This window comes from Aethalodelphis obliquidens, unplaced genomic scaffold (genome assembly GCF_003676395.1).
Source record: "Aethalodelphis obliquidens isolate GAN/ISIS:26980383/991018 unplaced genomic scaffold, ASM367639v1 scaffold7, whole genome shotgun sequence".
Classification (NCBI taxonomy): Eukaryota; Metazoa; Chordata; class Mammalia; order Artiodactyla; family Delphinidae; genus Aethalodelphis; species Aethalodelphis obliquidens.
In genome coordinates, this window is record NW_020837951.1 from 63,657,389 (window position 1) to 63,671,059 (window position 13,671).

Sequence of the window (13,671 nt, forward strand, 5' to 3'; positions counted from 1 at the left end):
GAAAAAACAAAGATTAGAGTACAAGTAAGTGAAATAGAGACTAAAAAGACAATAGAAAAGATCAAGGAAACTAAAACCTGGTTTTTTGAAATGATAAACGAAATACACTAGACTCACTAAAAAAAAAGAGAGAACTCAAATAAATAAAATCAGAAATGAAAGAGGAGACATTGCAACTGATACTGCACAAATACAAAGGATCATAAGAGACTACTATGAAAAATTATATACCAAGAAATTGGACAACCTAGAAGAAATTGATAAATTCCTAGAAACAAACAACCTACCAACAATGAATCATGAAGAAACAGAAACTCTGAACAGACCAATTACTAGTAAGAAGATTGAATCAGTAATCAAAACCCCCAAAAGTGAAAAGTCCAGGACCAAATGGCTTCATGGATGAATTCAACCAAACATTTAAAGAATTAACACTAATCCTTCTCAAACTTTTCAAAAAAAATTGAAGAGGAAGGAACACTTCCAAAATTTTGTACAAGGCCAGCATTAACCTGATACAAAAGCCAGACAACAACACTAAAAGAAAAGAAAACCATATCTCTGATGAACAAAGATGTGAAAATCCTCAACAAAATATTAGCAAACCAAATCCAACAATACATTAAAAGGATCATACATCATGATCAAGTGGGATTTAATTCCAGGGATGCAAAGATACTTCAAAATCTGCAAATCAATCAGTGTGATATACCACATTAACAAACTGAATGATAAATATCATATGATCATCTCAAAAGACAAAGAAAAACCCTTGACAAAATTCAACATCCATTCATGATAAAAACTCTCAACAAACTGGGTGTAGGAGGAAACATACTTCAACATAATAAAGGCCATATATGACAAACCCACAGAAACATCAGACTCAGTGAAAAGCTGATAGCTTTTCCTCTAAGATGAGGAATGAGACAAAGATGCCCACTCTTATCACCAATATTCAACGCTGGATATCAAAACAATTAGGCAAGCAAAAGAAACAAAAGACATCCATTTAGAAAGGAAGAAGTAAAACTGACATTATTTGCAGATAACATGGTATTACATATAGAAAACCTAAAGACTCGACCAAAAAACTGTTAGAATAAACAAATTCATAAAGTTGCAGGATACAAAATTAATATACAAATATCAGTTGCATTTCCATACACTATCAGGAAGTTATTAAGAAAACAATCCCATTTACAATTGTATCAAAAAGAATAAAGTACCTAGGAATAAATTTAACCAACAAGGTGAAAGATCTGTACAGTGAAGACACTGATGAAAGAAACTGAAGACAACACCAATAAATGGAAAGCTCTTCCACGCTCACGAATTGGAAAAATTAAATATTCTTAAAATGGACATACTACTCAAGCAATCTACAGATTCAATGCAATCCCTATCACAATTTGACTGCATTTTTTTCACAAAAATAGAACAATCCTAAAATTTGTAATGGACCCACAGAAGATCTCAAATAACCAGAGCAATCTTAAGAAAGAAGAACCAAGCTGGAGGCATCTCATGTCTTGATTTCAAAATATACTGCATAGCTATAGTAATCAAAATAGTATGATACTGACATAAAAGGCACTTATATCAATGGAACAGAATAGACAGCCCAGAAAAAAACCCACTCTTATATGGTCAATTAGTTTACGACAAAGGAGCCAAGAAGAGTCAATGGGGAAAAGACAGTCCCTTCAATAAATGGTCCTGGGAAAACTGGACAGTCGCAAGCAGAAGAATGAAACTGGACCCCTATCTTACACCATACACAAAAACCACTCAAAATGAATCAAAGGTCTGAACATAAAACCTAAACCCATAAAAATGGTGGAAGAAAGCATATTGGGTAAGCTCCTTGACGCTGGTCTTGGCAATGTTTTTTTGGATTTGACACCAAAAGCAAAGTGACCAAAGCAAAAGAAACTAGTGGGACTAAATCAAACTAAAAACCTTCGCGAAGCATAGGAAACCACCAACAAAATGAAAAGGCAACCTATGTAACGTGAAAAAATATTTGCAAATCATATCTCTGATACAGGGTTAATATCCAAAATATATAAAGAACCCATACAACCCAACAGCAAAAAATAATAATAATAATTGATTAAAAAATGGGCAGAGGACCTGAACAGACATTTTTCCAAAGAAGATATATTGATGGCCAATGGGTATGTGAAAAGGTACTCAACATCACTAATCATCAGGGAAATGCAAATCAAGACCACAATGGGATATCACCTCACACCTGTTAGATTAGAATGGCTATCACCAGAAAGATAAAAGGTAAGTGTTGGCAAGGATGTGGAGAAAAAGAAATACTTTTGCACTGTTGGTGGGAATAGAAATTGGTGTAGCCACTATGGAAAGCAGTATGGAGACCCCTCAAAAAATTAAAAATAGAACTACCATATGATCCAGCAATTTTACCTCTAGGTATATATCCAAAGGAAATGAAAACAGGATATCAAAGAGATATCAGCACTCCCATGTTCACTGCAGCATTATTCACAATAGCCAAGATATGGAAGCAACTTAAGTGTCCATCAATAGATGAATGGATAAAAAAGATGTATATATACACAGTGGAATATTATTCAGCCATGAGAAAGGAGGAAATCCTGCTATCTGTGATAACATGGATGAACCTTGATGCCCTTATACTAAGTGAAATAAGCCAAATGGTATCACATATCTGTGGAATTAAGAAAAAAAAAGTTCAACTCATAGAAACTGAGAGTAGACAAGTAGTTGCCAGGGGCTGGGGTTGTGGGAAATAGGGAGAGGTTGGTAAAAGGGTGCAAATTTTAGCTATAAGATGAATAAGGTAAAGATCTAATGTAAAACATGATGACCACTGTTTTATCACCGTACTGTACAACTGAAATTCGCTAAGAGAGAAGAACTTAAATGTTCTCATAAAAAGAAAGATTAATATGTGAAGCGTTGGATGTGTTAATTAACTAGATGGGGAAATCCTTTCAAAGTTATACATATATCAAATTATCATAATGCACAATTTAAGTATCTTATAAATTTATATGTTAATTATATAATTATGCCTCAGCAAAGCTGAAATAATATAAATAACTAAATCATAAAAGCAGTCAGAGAAAAGATACATTACTTCAGTGGAGGAACAATAAAACTAGCAACTGACTTTACAACAGAAATGATGGAAACCAGAAGACAAGGAAATAACATCTTTTAAAACCTGAAAATAACTCCAAACGTATGATTCTATCCAAGCAAATAAATCCTTCAAAAATGAAAGAGAAATAAAGACATTTTCAGGTGAACCAAAACTGGGAGAATCTGTTCCAGTACACTTCCACCAAGAGGCAGAAAAAAAATACTCCCAGAAAGAAACTCAGAAACTTACGAAGACATGAAGGACTAGAAAAAGCATCAATATGTGGGTAACTCTAAACAAATAGTGACTTCATATAACATATGTATTATAACACATAATATATAAACGACAATAATTACTTCTTGTTGTCATGAGTTTTAGTTCAACATCTATTTTATGCGCCCAGAATACCAAAAATGATGATAGGAGGGGTTCTAAGGCCACTACATTTACAATCACAGCAATGTTTAAAGTACCAACTTATATTAAACTTCAGAAAACCAAGGAAGAATGTTTTGACCTCTGGGAAAACCACTTTAAAAAGAGTAAAAGGAGAAACACCATCAGAAGGGATAAATTGGAAATCTTTTTAAATTGAAAATTTCCAAGCAGGTAAGAAAAGGAGAAAAATGGAAACAAAGAACAGATGGGTCAAGTAGAAAATACATAGTAAGCTGATAGGATTAATATCAGTCACAGTAAATAAAAATGGACTATTCCAATTAGAAGACAAAGATTATCCAACTAAACTTAAAAAAAAAGAAATATTTGGTGTCTACAAGGCACACTGACAAGACATAACTGATAAAGGTTGAAAGTAAAAAGATAGAAAAAGACATACCATGAAAATACTAACCAAAACAAAGCTGATATAGCTAAATTAATAACAAAGAAAAACACTGTAAGGCAAGAATAATTACTACAGATTAAAAGGTATAATTTATAATGATACAAGGATTAATCTGGACTTCCCTGGTGGCACAGTGGTTAAGAATCCAACTGCCAATGCAGGGGACACGGGTTTGAGCCCCAATCCAGGAAGAACCCCTATGCCACAGAGCAAATGAGCCTGTGTGCCACAACTACTGAACCTGCGCTCTAGAGCCCGCGAGCCACAACTACTGAGCCCTCTTGCCACAACTACTGAAGCCTGCGTGCCTGGAGCCCATGCTCCACAATGAGAGAAGCCACCGCAATGAGAAGCCCGCGCACCATAACAAAGAGTAGCCCCTGCTCGCTGCAACTAGAGAAAGCCTGCGCACAGCAACAAAGACCCAATGCAGCCAAAAATAAATTAATTAAAAAAATAAAGGAGCCAGATACTTAATATTTTAGGCCATATGCCTCTCTCACAACTATTCAACTCTGCTGTTGCAGCACAAAAGCAATCATAAACATATGTAAATAGATGAGAGCAGCTATGTTTCAAGTAAAACTTTATTAACAAAAACAGGCAGAGGAAAAAGAAGACAAAAAAAAAAAAACAGGCAGAGGTCCAAACTTATCCCAACGCCCATAGTTTGCCAATCCCTTCACTATCCTACAATGCATTCCCTCCTAGAGAAGCTCTAGCAGCTTTTCATTAATACCACTAAATTTTACCTCTCTCTCAGTTTTTAAAACATTCTGACCTTAATCTTACTGGTAAATTTTTATCTTAATGCTTTTCTTATTAGGCTCAATCTACTTGAAACAGGTTACTCTTGGGAGAATATGTATAACCTTTTACATATTTTAACTACAATACCAATTATATCAGAAATTAACCTATAATTGAGATTCAAACCCAAGGAGTTTGGCTTTAAAGTCACACTCATGGCTAGGTCACCTCACACAGTTGTTGTGGGAATTAAAAGAAATAACACGTGCAGAAAAAGTACCTTATCGACCCTAAACGACTCCCTAAATATTAGCTGCTATTGCATTAGAGCTTTTGATCTGGATGTTTTGGGTGACCATTCTTTTGTACCTGGTCTTATTAGAAAGTAAAATTAAAATATGAGAAAGCATAAAAAAAGAAATTCATCTATAAATAAAACGTTTCTAAAACCACAGTACTAGCATGCACTAAAGTCTCAGTGTGATGATGTCAAACACCTATATTTACAGTTCTCCCTTTTGAACTTTTTTCAGTTATTAGTTTTTAATTGCTCACTCTGTATTTAATAAGGAGAATTACCACAAGGCCCCACTAATATATGCAACTAAGCAACAGTAGTAAATATCTTCTTTTAATTAAACAAAATGACCATGTGTATAAAAAAGATCTAAATACGCAGAACTTAAAGACCTTCTCTCAATCACTCTCTTATTACAAAATTTAATTGTATGTACCACCACCGAACTTGTTATTTTTAATAAAAAAAGATTTAAACAGTATAAAATGATATAAATAGGAAAGAAAACACCCTTCTCCACCAGGGAATCTATTCCTTCTTCCCTCTCTCTTCCCTACCGGTTTCTCACACACACCCTTGCTCATACTCTCTCTGTCTCTCTCTCCCACACACAAAACACACACACACACACACACACACACACACACACACACACACACACACACAGACGGCATTTTAAAAACACAATCTAAGTCCAAATGACACATAGGATCAGGCTCAAATACCAGTTCTACACACAAAGCACACAAGATATGATTCAGAAAACACAAAATCAGGTTCAAATCCCAGCTCTACAACTAAAACCAGTTTAATAATCACTTCCCTAGCTTTGCATCTTCAGTAACTATTTATTCAACCTCTATTAGTCTGTTTCCATCTATAAAATGGGGGAAAAATCATACCCACCTCATGTGGCTGTAGTGAGCATTAACGTGAGAATTAAAATCACACGCCCATAGCATAGTGTTGATATACAGTCAAGCCTTAACACTCCTAGGTGATGCTATTACCACCGCCACCACTAACACCACCATTCTGGGCAAATCTTGTTAACATCTATTGTAGTTCCTCTACAAAATGGAAAAAGCAATGCCTCAAACGGTGTATGTAATAACTTTTTAGGGCATCCTGCAAATTCGTCTTGTCCTTTCTCTCAAGAACTTAATGTTCCTTTGAGAACCTTTAAGAATTAAACAAGTCTATTTTTATTCCTGAGAAGAAACAAGAAGCTAACATTTTCACTTTGTTTTTCATTACTGTAGATATTTTTAAACCAATATATTATTAAGAGATCTAATATGTCACTTTTTAAAGAACTCAACACTAATAAATAATCATAAATAGATGTGGTTAAAAGGCAATATCAGAACAGGGTCCACTTTCTCAATTCCAATATATTTTAAAATGCACCAATTTGAGGGTTTATGTTTGTTGTTTTTGTTTTCAGTTTTCTGCACTTAAAAGCACCACATGTTAATAACTGTATAATATAGTTGCTCTAACATTAGTTGATATAAACATTTCTTACCAAGTTATGCTTTTTTAGTGGAAGAAAGTAATAATAGTGGCAGAAAGAAAACATCAGTGCGTAGCAAGTAAGAAGTTCAGTGTAGAAACACAACTGCAGAAAAAGCCAGTGATTATCTTCACCAACACAATTGTTAATCCTGAAGAAAAAAAGGAAAAAGAAAAATTATTTCAAACTTTAATGTTAATTTTAGGACGGTAAAACTAGACGCAAACACACACAAACTTCACATAAAGCACAAACTTCATATGTGCTTTACTTCACAGAGATAAGCTAAAGTCACTCAAACCTAAAAGCAAAGAGTACATAAGATATGACACAAATATGCCACTTCACATTTGTAAAGCACATTCTACTTTTTAAAGAAGTCCTGTATATGATTCCCCTTCAACTCAACAACAACCCAGTGAGGCAGGGAAGAACAGATGGCAGCCTCCTTGCTTCACTGATACAAAAAAGGAACAAAGGAGTTAGGACAATTGCCAGAGGATGTACAGTTAGGAGAGACAGTGGTCAAGAGAACAAGAACCCTCTTCTGTATACTGCTCTTCCACCGCAGCATTCTAGCTGTGCAGACCAATTTGAATGATGTGAAGTAAAATAACTTAAACCTGCCACTCTGAGATACTGCTAAGCATTCACAATTTTTCTTACTTTTAAAATCTAACCTTGGTTCCTGAAAATAAACACATATCCAAAAGTATTTATAAATTCTTAGAGCTACATTTCCACCAATACAACAGTGAACCACAACTAGGAAAAAGGATTAATGTCATAATCCCAAAATATTCAAGATTAATGCAAGCTGACCATTTTATTGTTTAAGGTTATTTATTGTACCTAAATTTTCAAAATATTTTACAATTCCAGCAGAAAACCCTAGTTCAAAACTACAAATTACCTTTCACAAATGTTTTCATTTCAATATAGCATTACACTGCCACTGTTTGAAAAAATAAATAAATAGGGTCAAATTCCTAACTTAAATTGTTGTTTTAAAAGTGTGCTGTCTAACTGTTTTTTAAAATCAGATATATAACTGAACCGAAAACCTGGAAGAGGCATTTCTTAGACTAAAGAGTGCATGCTTTGTAAACAAGAAAACTTCCTGTGTTTTGTTATCTGCAAGCAGGGCTACCAGAGAAGGGTGCTTCTGTATGCACTCAAAAATACTCTTCACTAGCTGTTGCTTGAAAGATGACTTATACTTGCCCCATTCCTTTCTGTCCCCCCAAAATTTGAGAAATAACTGCTATGATCATGGCGTTCTTCTTAAGCACAGAACTTTAAGAAACACTAAGATAATCCACATGTAAGAGTTCTTTTGATAGCAAGTTCCTTGGAAGGAGTGATTAGAGCCAAAAATAGAGTAAACCTTGAGGTCATCAGAGAACTGACCTCCAAATCCAAAGCTGTTAAGCAGCTAAGATAATGCAGTTTCTGAAAAAAATCAAAAATTCTCCTTGCTTCTAGTTGTACTGTACATTTCCCTCACTCTCTGAATATCTCAGCACTGCTCTATTAGGGAATTCAATCACATAAATCCCTAAATCTACTCAGGCCCCCTGGTCTACCCTCGCTCTTGCCACCAGTGTTCTGAGAAGGTGACTAAAACTATGGAGGCACAAGGCCTAGGAACAGAGAGCTCACCCCAATCTTAGAATTTTGGTTAAACAGCACTTTATTTTGTCACCAAGTCAATCTTTATTCCTTGAAAATAAATCAATAAATAAAATCACTCATCTATATAGTACCAAAACAGTTCCTAGTTCATTATTTTTTAAGCTTAAGCTATTGCATTCACTTAAAAGGAGGTATCAATATCCAACCAACTATCCTGAACGTTTATTATACTTTTAATCAGAAATATTACTCTAAAAAGTGTATAAAATTGAGTTTTTAAGTGTGATTATCCCTTACCTGAATACATGTTTTATATAGCTTTAAAAAATCTACTACTATTGCAACTGTAAACAGAACACTGAGGTTTGTAAAATCACTTGAGAATTGATCTGTTTAAAGTCAAGGCACATTTTTTCAACACCAACTGTATGTTATATACTAAACTATCCTGTTGATGGAATTTTCAAGTTTTTTACATAGTAACAAAGTGCTTTTACTTTTTCTTAATCTCAGGAAATTACCTTGTATTTAAACAATCAGTTTATAGTGAAAACCAAATTCTTACTAAAAGCTTGCTAATAGTAACTTGTGTTATCAAAAACAAGAGAAACTCTAAATTGATTAGCATTACTAGGCAAAGCTAAACTCTACCCTGAGTCAACCTTAGATAAATGCAATTATAAATTTAAGAAGATTATTATGTAGCTAACTTTGCATATATGCATGTATGTGTGTACAAACATAAATATATATGTATATAGATATATTTATAAAGTGCTACACCATACCAGTTTAAATATTTATACAGAGATCCCATGCTAGGAAAGCAGAATTAAATACAATATCTTTTTCACAGATTTTTGTGACAGCTTTGAAATGAGATACAATGAAGAACTCTCACAGCATTTGTTTTCAAAAATTCTATTTCTCAACTGAACATTTTCTTTAAATATTACAAGAGAGCCCCCTATTGACCAAAAATGTTGGCAGTTCAGCAGAATCAGCTAACTACCACTTTTTACACATCCAGCCAGTTAATACCTATTACCAATTCATAGCACTGAAAAAGGCTGAAAGTGGGTGAAATGAGGTATAAGGGTATCTGAAATGTGTTACTCTTTAATTAAACAAACTGGAAGGGAAATACAAACAATGAGATGTATACGGTTTATTACAGTTAGAAACAATAACAGCTACTATATTTATATTTAAGTATTTTCTATGTCAGATACTACACTGAATGCTTTACATACATTGCCTCATTTAATAAAACCACCTTAGTTCTTTTGTATATTTGGGTGCATGTTAATTCTTAGTTTTCTGCCCAAATATCTCCTTGTGAGAAAATATAGGATCTCTGGAAAAAAATGACTTTGGGAGTTGACAGAACCATATGATCAAATACAGGGATCTTTATTAAAAAGGTTTTCTTAAACTGTGTAACTCTAATATAACCTTTGTTTAAATCTGCTAAGTACTAAGATTTATTTTTTACTACCTTTTTTTCCAAAAAGTGAATTACTTATTTCTTACCATGGACAGTGATGATCCATTCTCCTAACACAGTGGCCGCAGCGGCTGCAGTGATGGGAACGCTTTGGTCTCATCAAATTACACTTGTTACACAATTCCCAGAACTCCCTTTCTAGAGGAGGAAATTAAAATCCATTTAATAAAGGCACATGAATAATGTTGAAATTTAGCAACAAGTGTTTAGAAGAGTTTATAGGAATTCTTCGATATATATGTCTAAGTGTCCAGTGAAAATGTCTGCCAAAAATGTTGCTGCTCTACTCTATGCATGTTTTATTTTGTACGTTTCTAATTTTAAACACTATAAAAATAAGACAAATATTAATAGTTAAACTAAGAGATAGAAAACAACATATTTGAGTTTAAGCATATTGCTGTAAGTAAAATTTAATGACAAAACCCCGAAGTACAACCAAATTATTACATTAAAACAGAATTATATTTAAACAAATTAATTTCTAGAAATTTATTATCTAAAGGCTCTAAAGAAGAAATAATGCTGAGTATTGGTTTCATAGATTAATAAGTCAAAATCAATCGTTATGATATTGTAAGAAAAACAGAGATGGCATCCTCCCAAACTCCCCACACGAAACCATTTTTTAAAATATTAATGGACTCATTTGGGAATGTTTATGAGAGAGGGTTGGAAAAAGATTTCAGATGGGTTTAAGAGGTACTAGAATAGTTTCAGAGGTGAAGAACATTACTATTTAATGGAAATAAAGGAGTCCTTTACAAAATTCTATCCTACCACCAAATAGCAATTTCCTCTAGTCTGTTGTGAAAGAGCACACAATTAAGCTTTGTGCTTAAAAACATGAAGTTTACAGGAATAAAGGGAAAAGTCATTTGTTTTCATTAAGAACTGCTCTAATTAGATCCATAAAAACTCTATGCGACAGTCATCTACCAAGATAAGACAATTGTTATATAGAACATATCATTTTAATATTTCTTGAAATGGAATTTTACTTTTATAAAAACTTTTAAACTTTATATCACTTATGGAAAACTATATCCTAACCTCACTACAAGTACGGGCATAGTAAAATTAACCTAATTCCAATACTCAGAGTGAGTATTAGTATATGCAAAATGTGACCCAGCACACAGTAGGTAGTAACTAAATCCTTGCTAAAGCATGAAAAGTTTAAAAAGTTTTTAAATGGAAGATTCTAAATATAAGTAATAGAATTGTGGGTAGTTTTCAATTTTCTAAAAAGATACCCTATTTTAATTCCATTATTTCTAGTTTAATGGCCAGAAGTAAAATCAAGATACTGGAATTTTATAGTAAAGTGCTGGAAAAACATTCTGCTACCAATGTCTCTGAAGAAATCAATAAAGTATGAATAAAAGCTATATCAAATCAACTGTTCATTCCAATAATATGAAAGTTGAGAAATTATCTTTTACATTTAAAATATTTCACTTTAAAATAAATTCTCTTCCGTTTCTTACTTATAATTCTTATTTTAATGAAAACATATTACATGAGAGAGCAACAATATTAAAGCTTAATTTAGGTACAATTGAACTATGATAATTTAACTGTTAGTGAAACAGAAATATTTCATTCGTAGCATAATACAAGGTCACAAGCATGTCACTTTTTTTTTCCCCCTACATGTTAGTGGATGTTAGATGTTCCCAAATATCCCAATGTTAAAACTTTGAATTCACATACTACAAGGAATATGGTCAGGAAGGAGACTCTCTTTGATGAGCCGATTTTCATTAAAAGACAACATGAAAACTTTATGTTCTTAAACCAGCCCCTTAAAAAATAAATATGGGGTATTCGCTATTGGCAATTTCAGCACATAATACTGCAAAGAATAAATTATTTATTTCATACTTAAAATGTTGTATCCTCAGAAAAGAGCGTTTGGCTAGAGTCAGAGAAAGACTGTAATTCATTCTGTAGTGTAGACTATGGTTGGCAAACTACAGTCCACAGGGAAATCCAGGCCACCACCTGTTTTTGTGTGACCCATGAGGTAAGAATGTTTTTTACAAATTTAAATGATTGAAAATTATAATGATCATAACAATAATAATTTGTGGCATATAAAAATCTTGGAATTTAAATTTCAATGTCTATAAATAAAGCTTTATTTGAACACAGCTATCTATGCCCGTTCATTTACATATTTCTATGGCTGCTTTTGGGTTACAATGACAGAGCTGAGGACTTGTGACAGAGACCATATGGTCCATAAAGCTAAAAATATTTGTTATCTGGCCCTTAACAGTACAGAAGAATGTGCTGACCTATGGTCTGGAACATAAATTTGTTCAAAGAAAGGGTTTGAGCCATTTAAGGCTCAATTTAAGATGTAAGAATCTAAAATGAAAAATACAAATGAAAATGCACATTTTCACACACAAGTACACACACACATTTATGTTTTTAGAAAGGAAAAAAAATCACTATTTTTAAAATCCAGAAATTAAAGTATCATCTATGTTTTTGCTTTGCAGAGCAAGAAAAAAAGCCATCCATCTTAACCTACCACCCTATGTATCTATAAACCATTTATTAGCCTTCTCCCTTTTTTCTTCAGGGTTTATTCATGTCCAAATAGGATCTTGGTGACTGATACATTCTGGTGTCTGATGGTCACCTACAAGACTTTTGTACTACCCATCTAACAAAATAAAAGCCTATGGGAGACAGAATCCAACTCCTAATTTATGGTAGCTATAGAAAATAAAAAATCAACAGATACATTTTTTTAAAGGAAAGAAAAATCAAAACATAAAACAAATAAAAGAAAAAAGGTAAACTCTATAAATGATAGATGCTCTTTAATGTAAGGTAAACAGCATCTCATTGTTTAACAGGGAACCTTATTAATGCTGTAAATGCATGAATGACTATAAAGCAAGATTTGGTTTGGTTTATCTCTCAAAAAGGAAGGAATCACCTTCTATTTGAGTCTTTTAAAAGACTCACATATTAGGGGGCCTTTTCTCAATTACTATACCTCTAATCACAAAGTAATGTTTTGGGGAGAAAAATATAACTTGAAACTACAAAAATCAATACAAGGGTTGGGTTTTAACAGAGGTTTTCTGACAGAATCGGTTGCCAGTGTAGCTCTGTAACAATACCAAGAGACTTTGGAAACATTAAAATGTGATAAATGAATGCATGTTTTTTTGGTTGGGCAAATGGGAACTCTTCACTGAAGAAAAACAGGCCAAATGTCAATGAGACCAGATATAATGCAGATATCCAAATAGTTGGCAAGATGCCATGGTGTCCTCCATCACTGGAGTCTATAAGCTAAAGGTAACACAGCAGTTTCAGGTGGATTCAATCTGACCCACAGGTATAATCCGTTTGGTATTTATTTTAAAACAATGCTTTAAAATTTTTGAATTAGTTGCCAATATTTTTAAAAATCATGAAATGTCTCATAAAAATTGAGATTCCATATTTTCTCTTCAAAAATTGCAGTATCTAATAATACCAGGCCTGTATGACTATTTCACTGTAGCTGAATAGTGCCACTCCCTTTAGATAAGATATGAGATTTTCAACGTAAAATAGTTCCTCCCTGGCCCCTTTCACTGATTTGCAGTATCTGACAGATGTAGGCATTTGAATGTTTGACCACAGCAAACTAAAGATTTCATCAGAAATGAGTCCTGAGTTAAGAAAAGCCTGCTTCTTTGATTTTCTGATAACATTGGGTTTTAGAGTTGAAGTAGAAGATACAGGTATCAGGGCTTCTCTGGTGGCGCAGTGGTTGAGAGTCCGCCTGCCGACGCAGGGGACACGGGTTCGTGCCCCGGTCCAGGAAGATCCCACATGCCGCGGAGTGGCTAGGCCCGTGAGCCATGGCCGCTGAGCCTGCGCATCTGGAGCCTGTGCTCCGCAACAGGAGAGGCCACAACAGTGAGAGGCCAGCATACCGCAAAAAAAAAAAAAAAAA

The 13,671-nt window shown here is 33.7% G+C and overlaps 1 protein-coding gene across 5 annotated transcripts in view; it reads right to left on the reverse strand.

Annotated features, from left to right (window-relative positions):
* Window positions 1–13,671, reverse strand: part of ZDHHC21 (zDHHC palmitoyltransferase 21) — a 69,111-nt gene that overhangs the window by 39,767 nt on the left and 15,673 nt on the right. For all 5 annotated transcript variants that reach the window (XR_003432673.1, XM_027105885.1, XM_027105883.1 and 2 more), the window contains 2 exons: window positions 9,725–9,836; window positions 6,569–6,707 (listed from right to left, as the gene is read on the reverse strand). Coding sequence is in view for 4 of the 5 variants with exons in the window: in XM_027105885.1 (XP_026961686.1) it covers window positions 6,569–6,707; window positions 9,725–9,836 (251 nt within the window). In the remaining variant the exon portion in view is untranslated. The remainder of the gene's footprint in view (window positions 1–6,568; window positions 6,708–9,724; window positions 9,837–13,671) is intronic.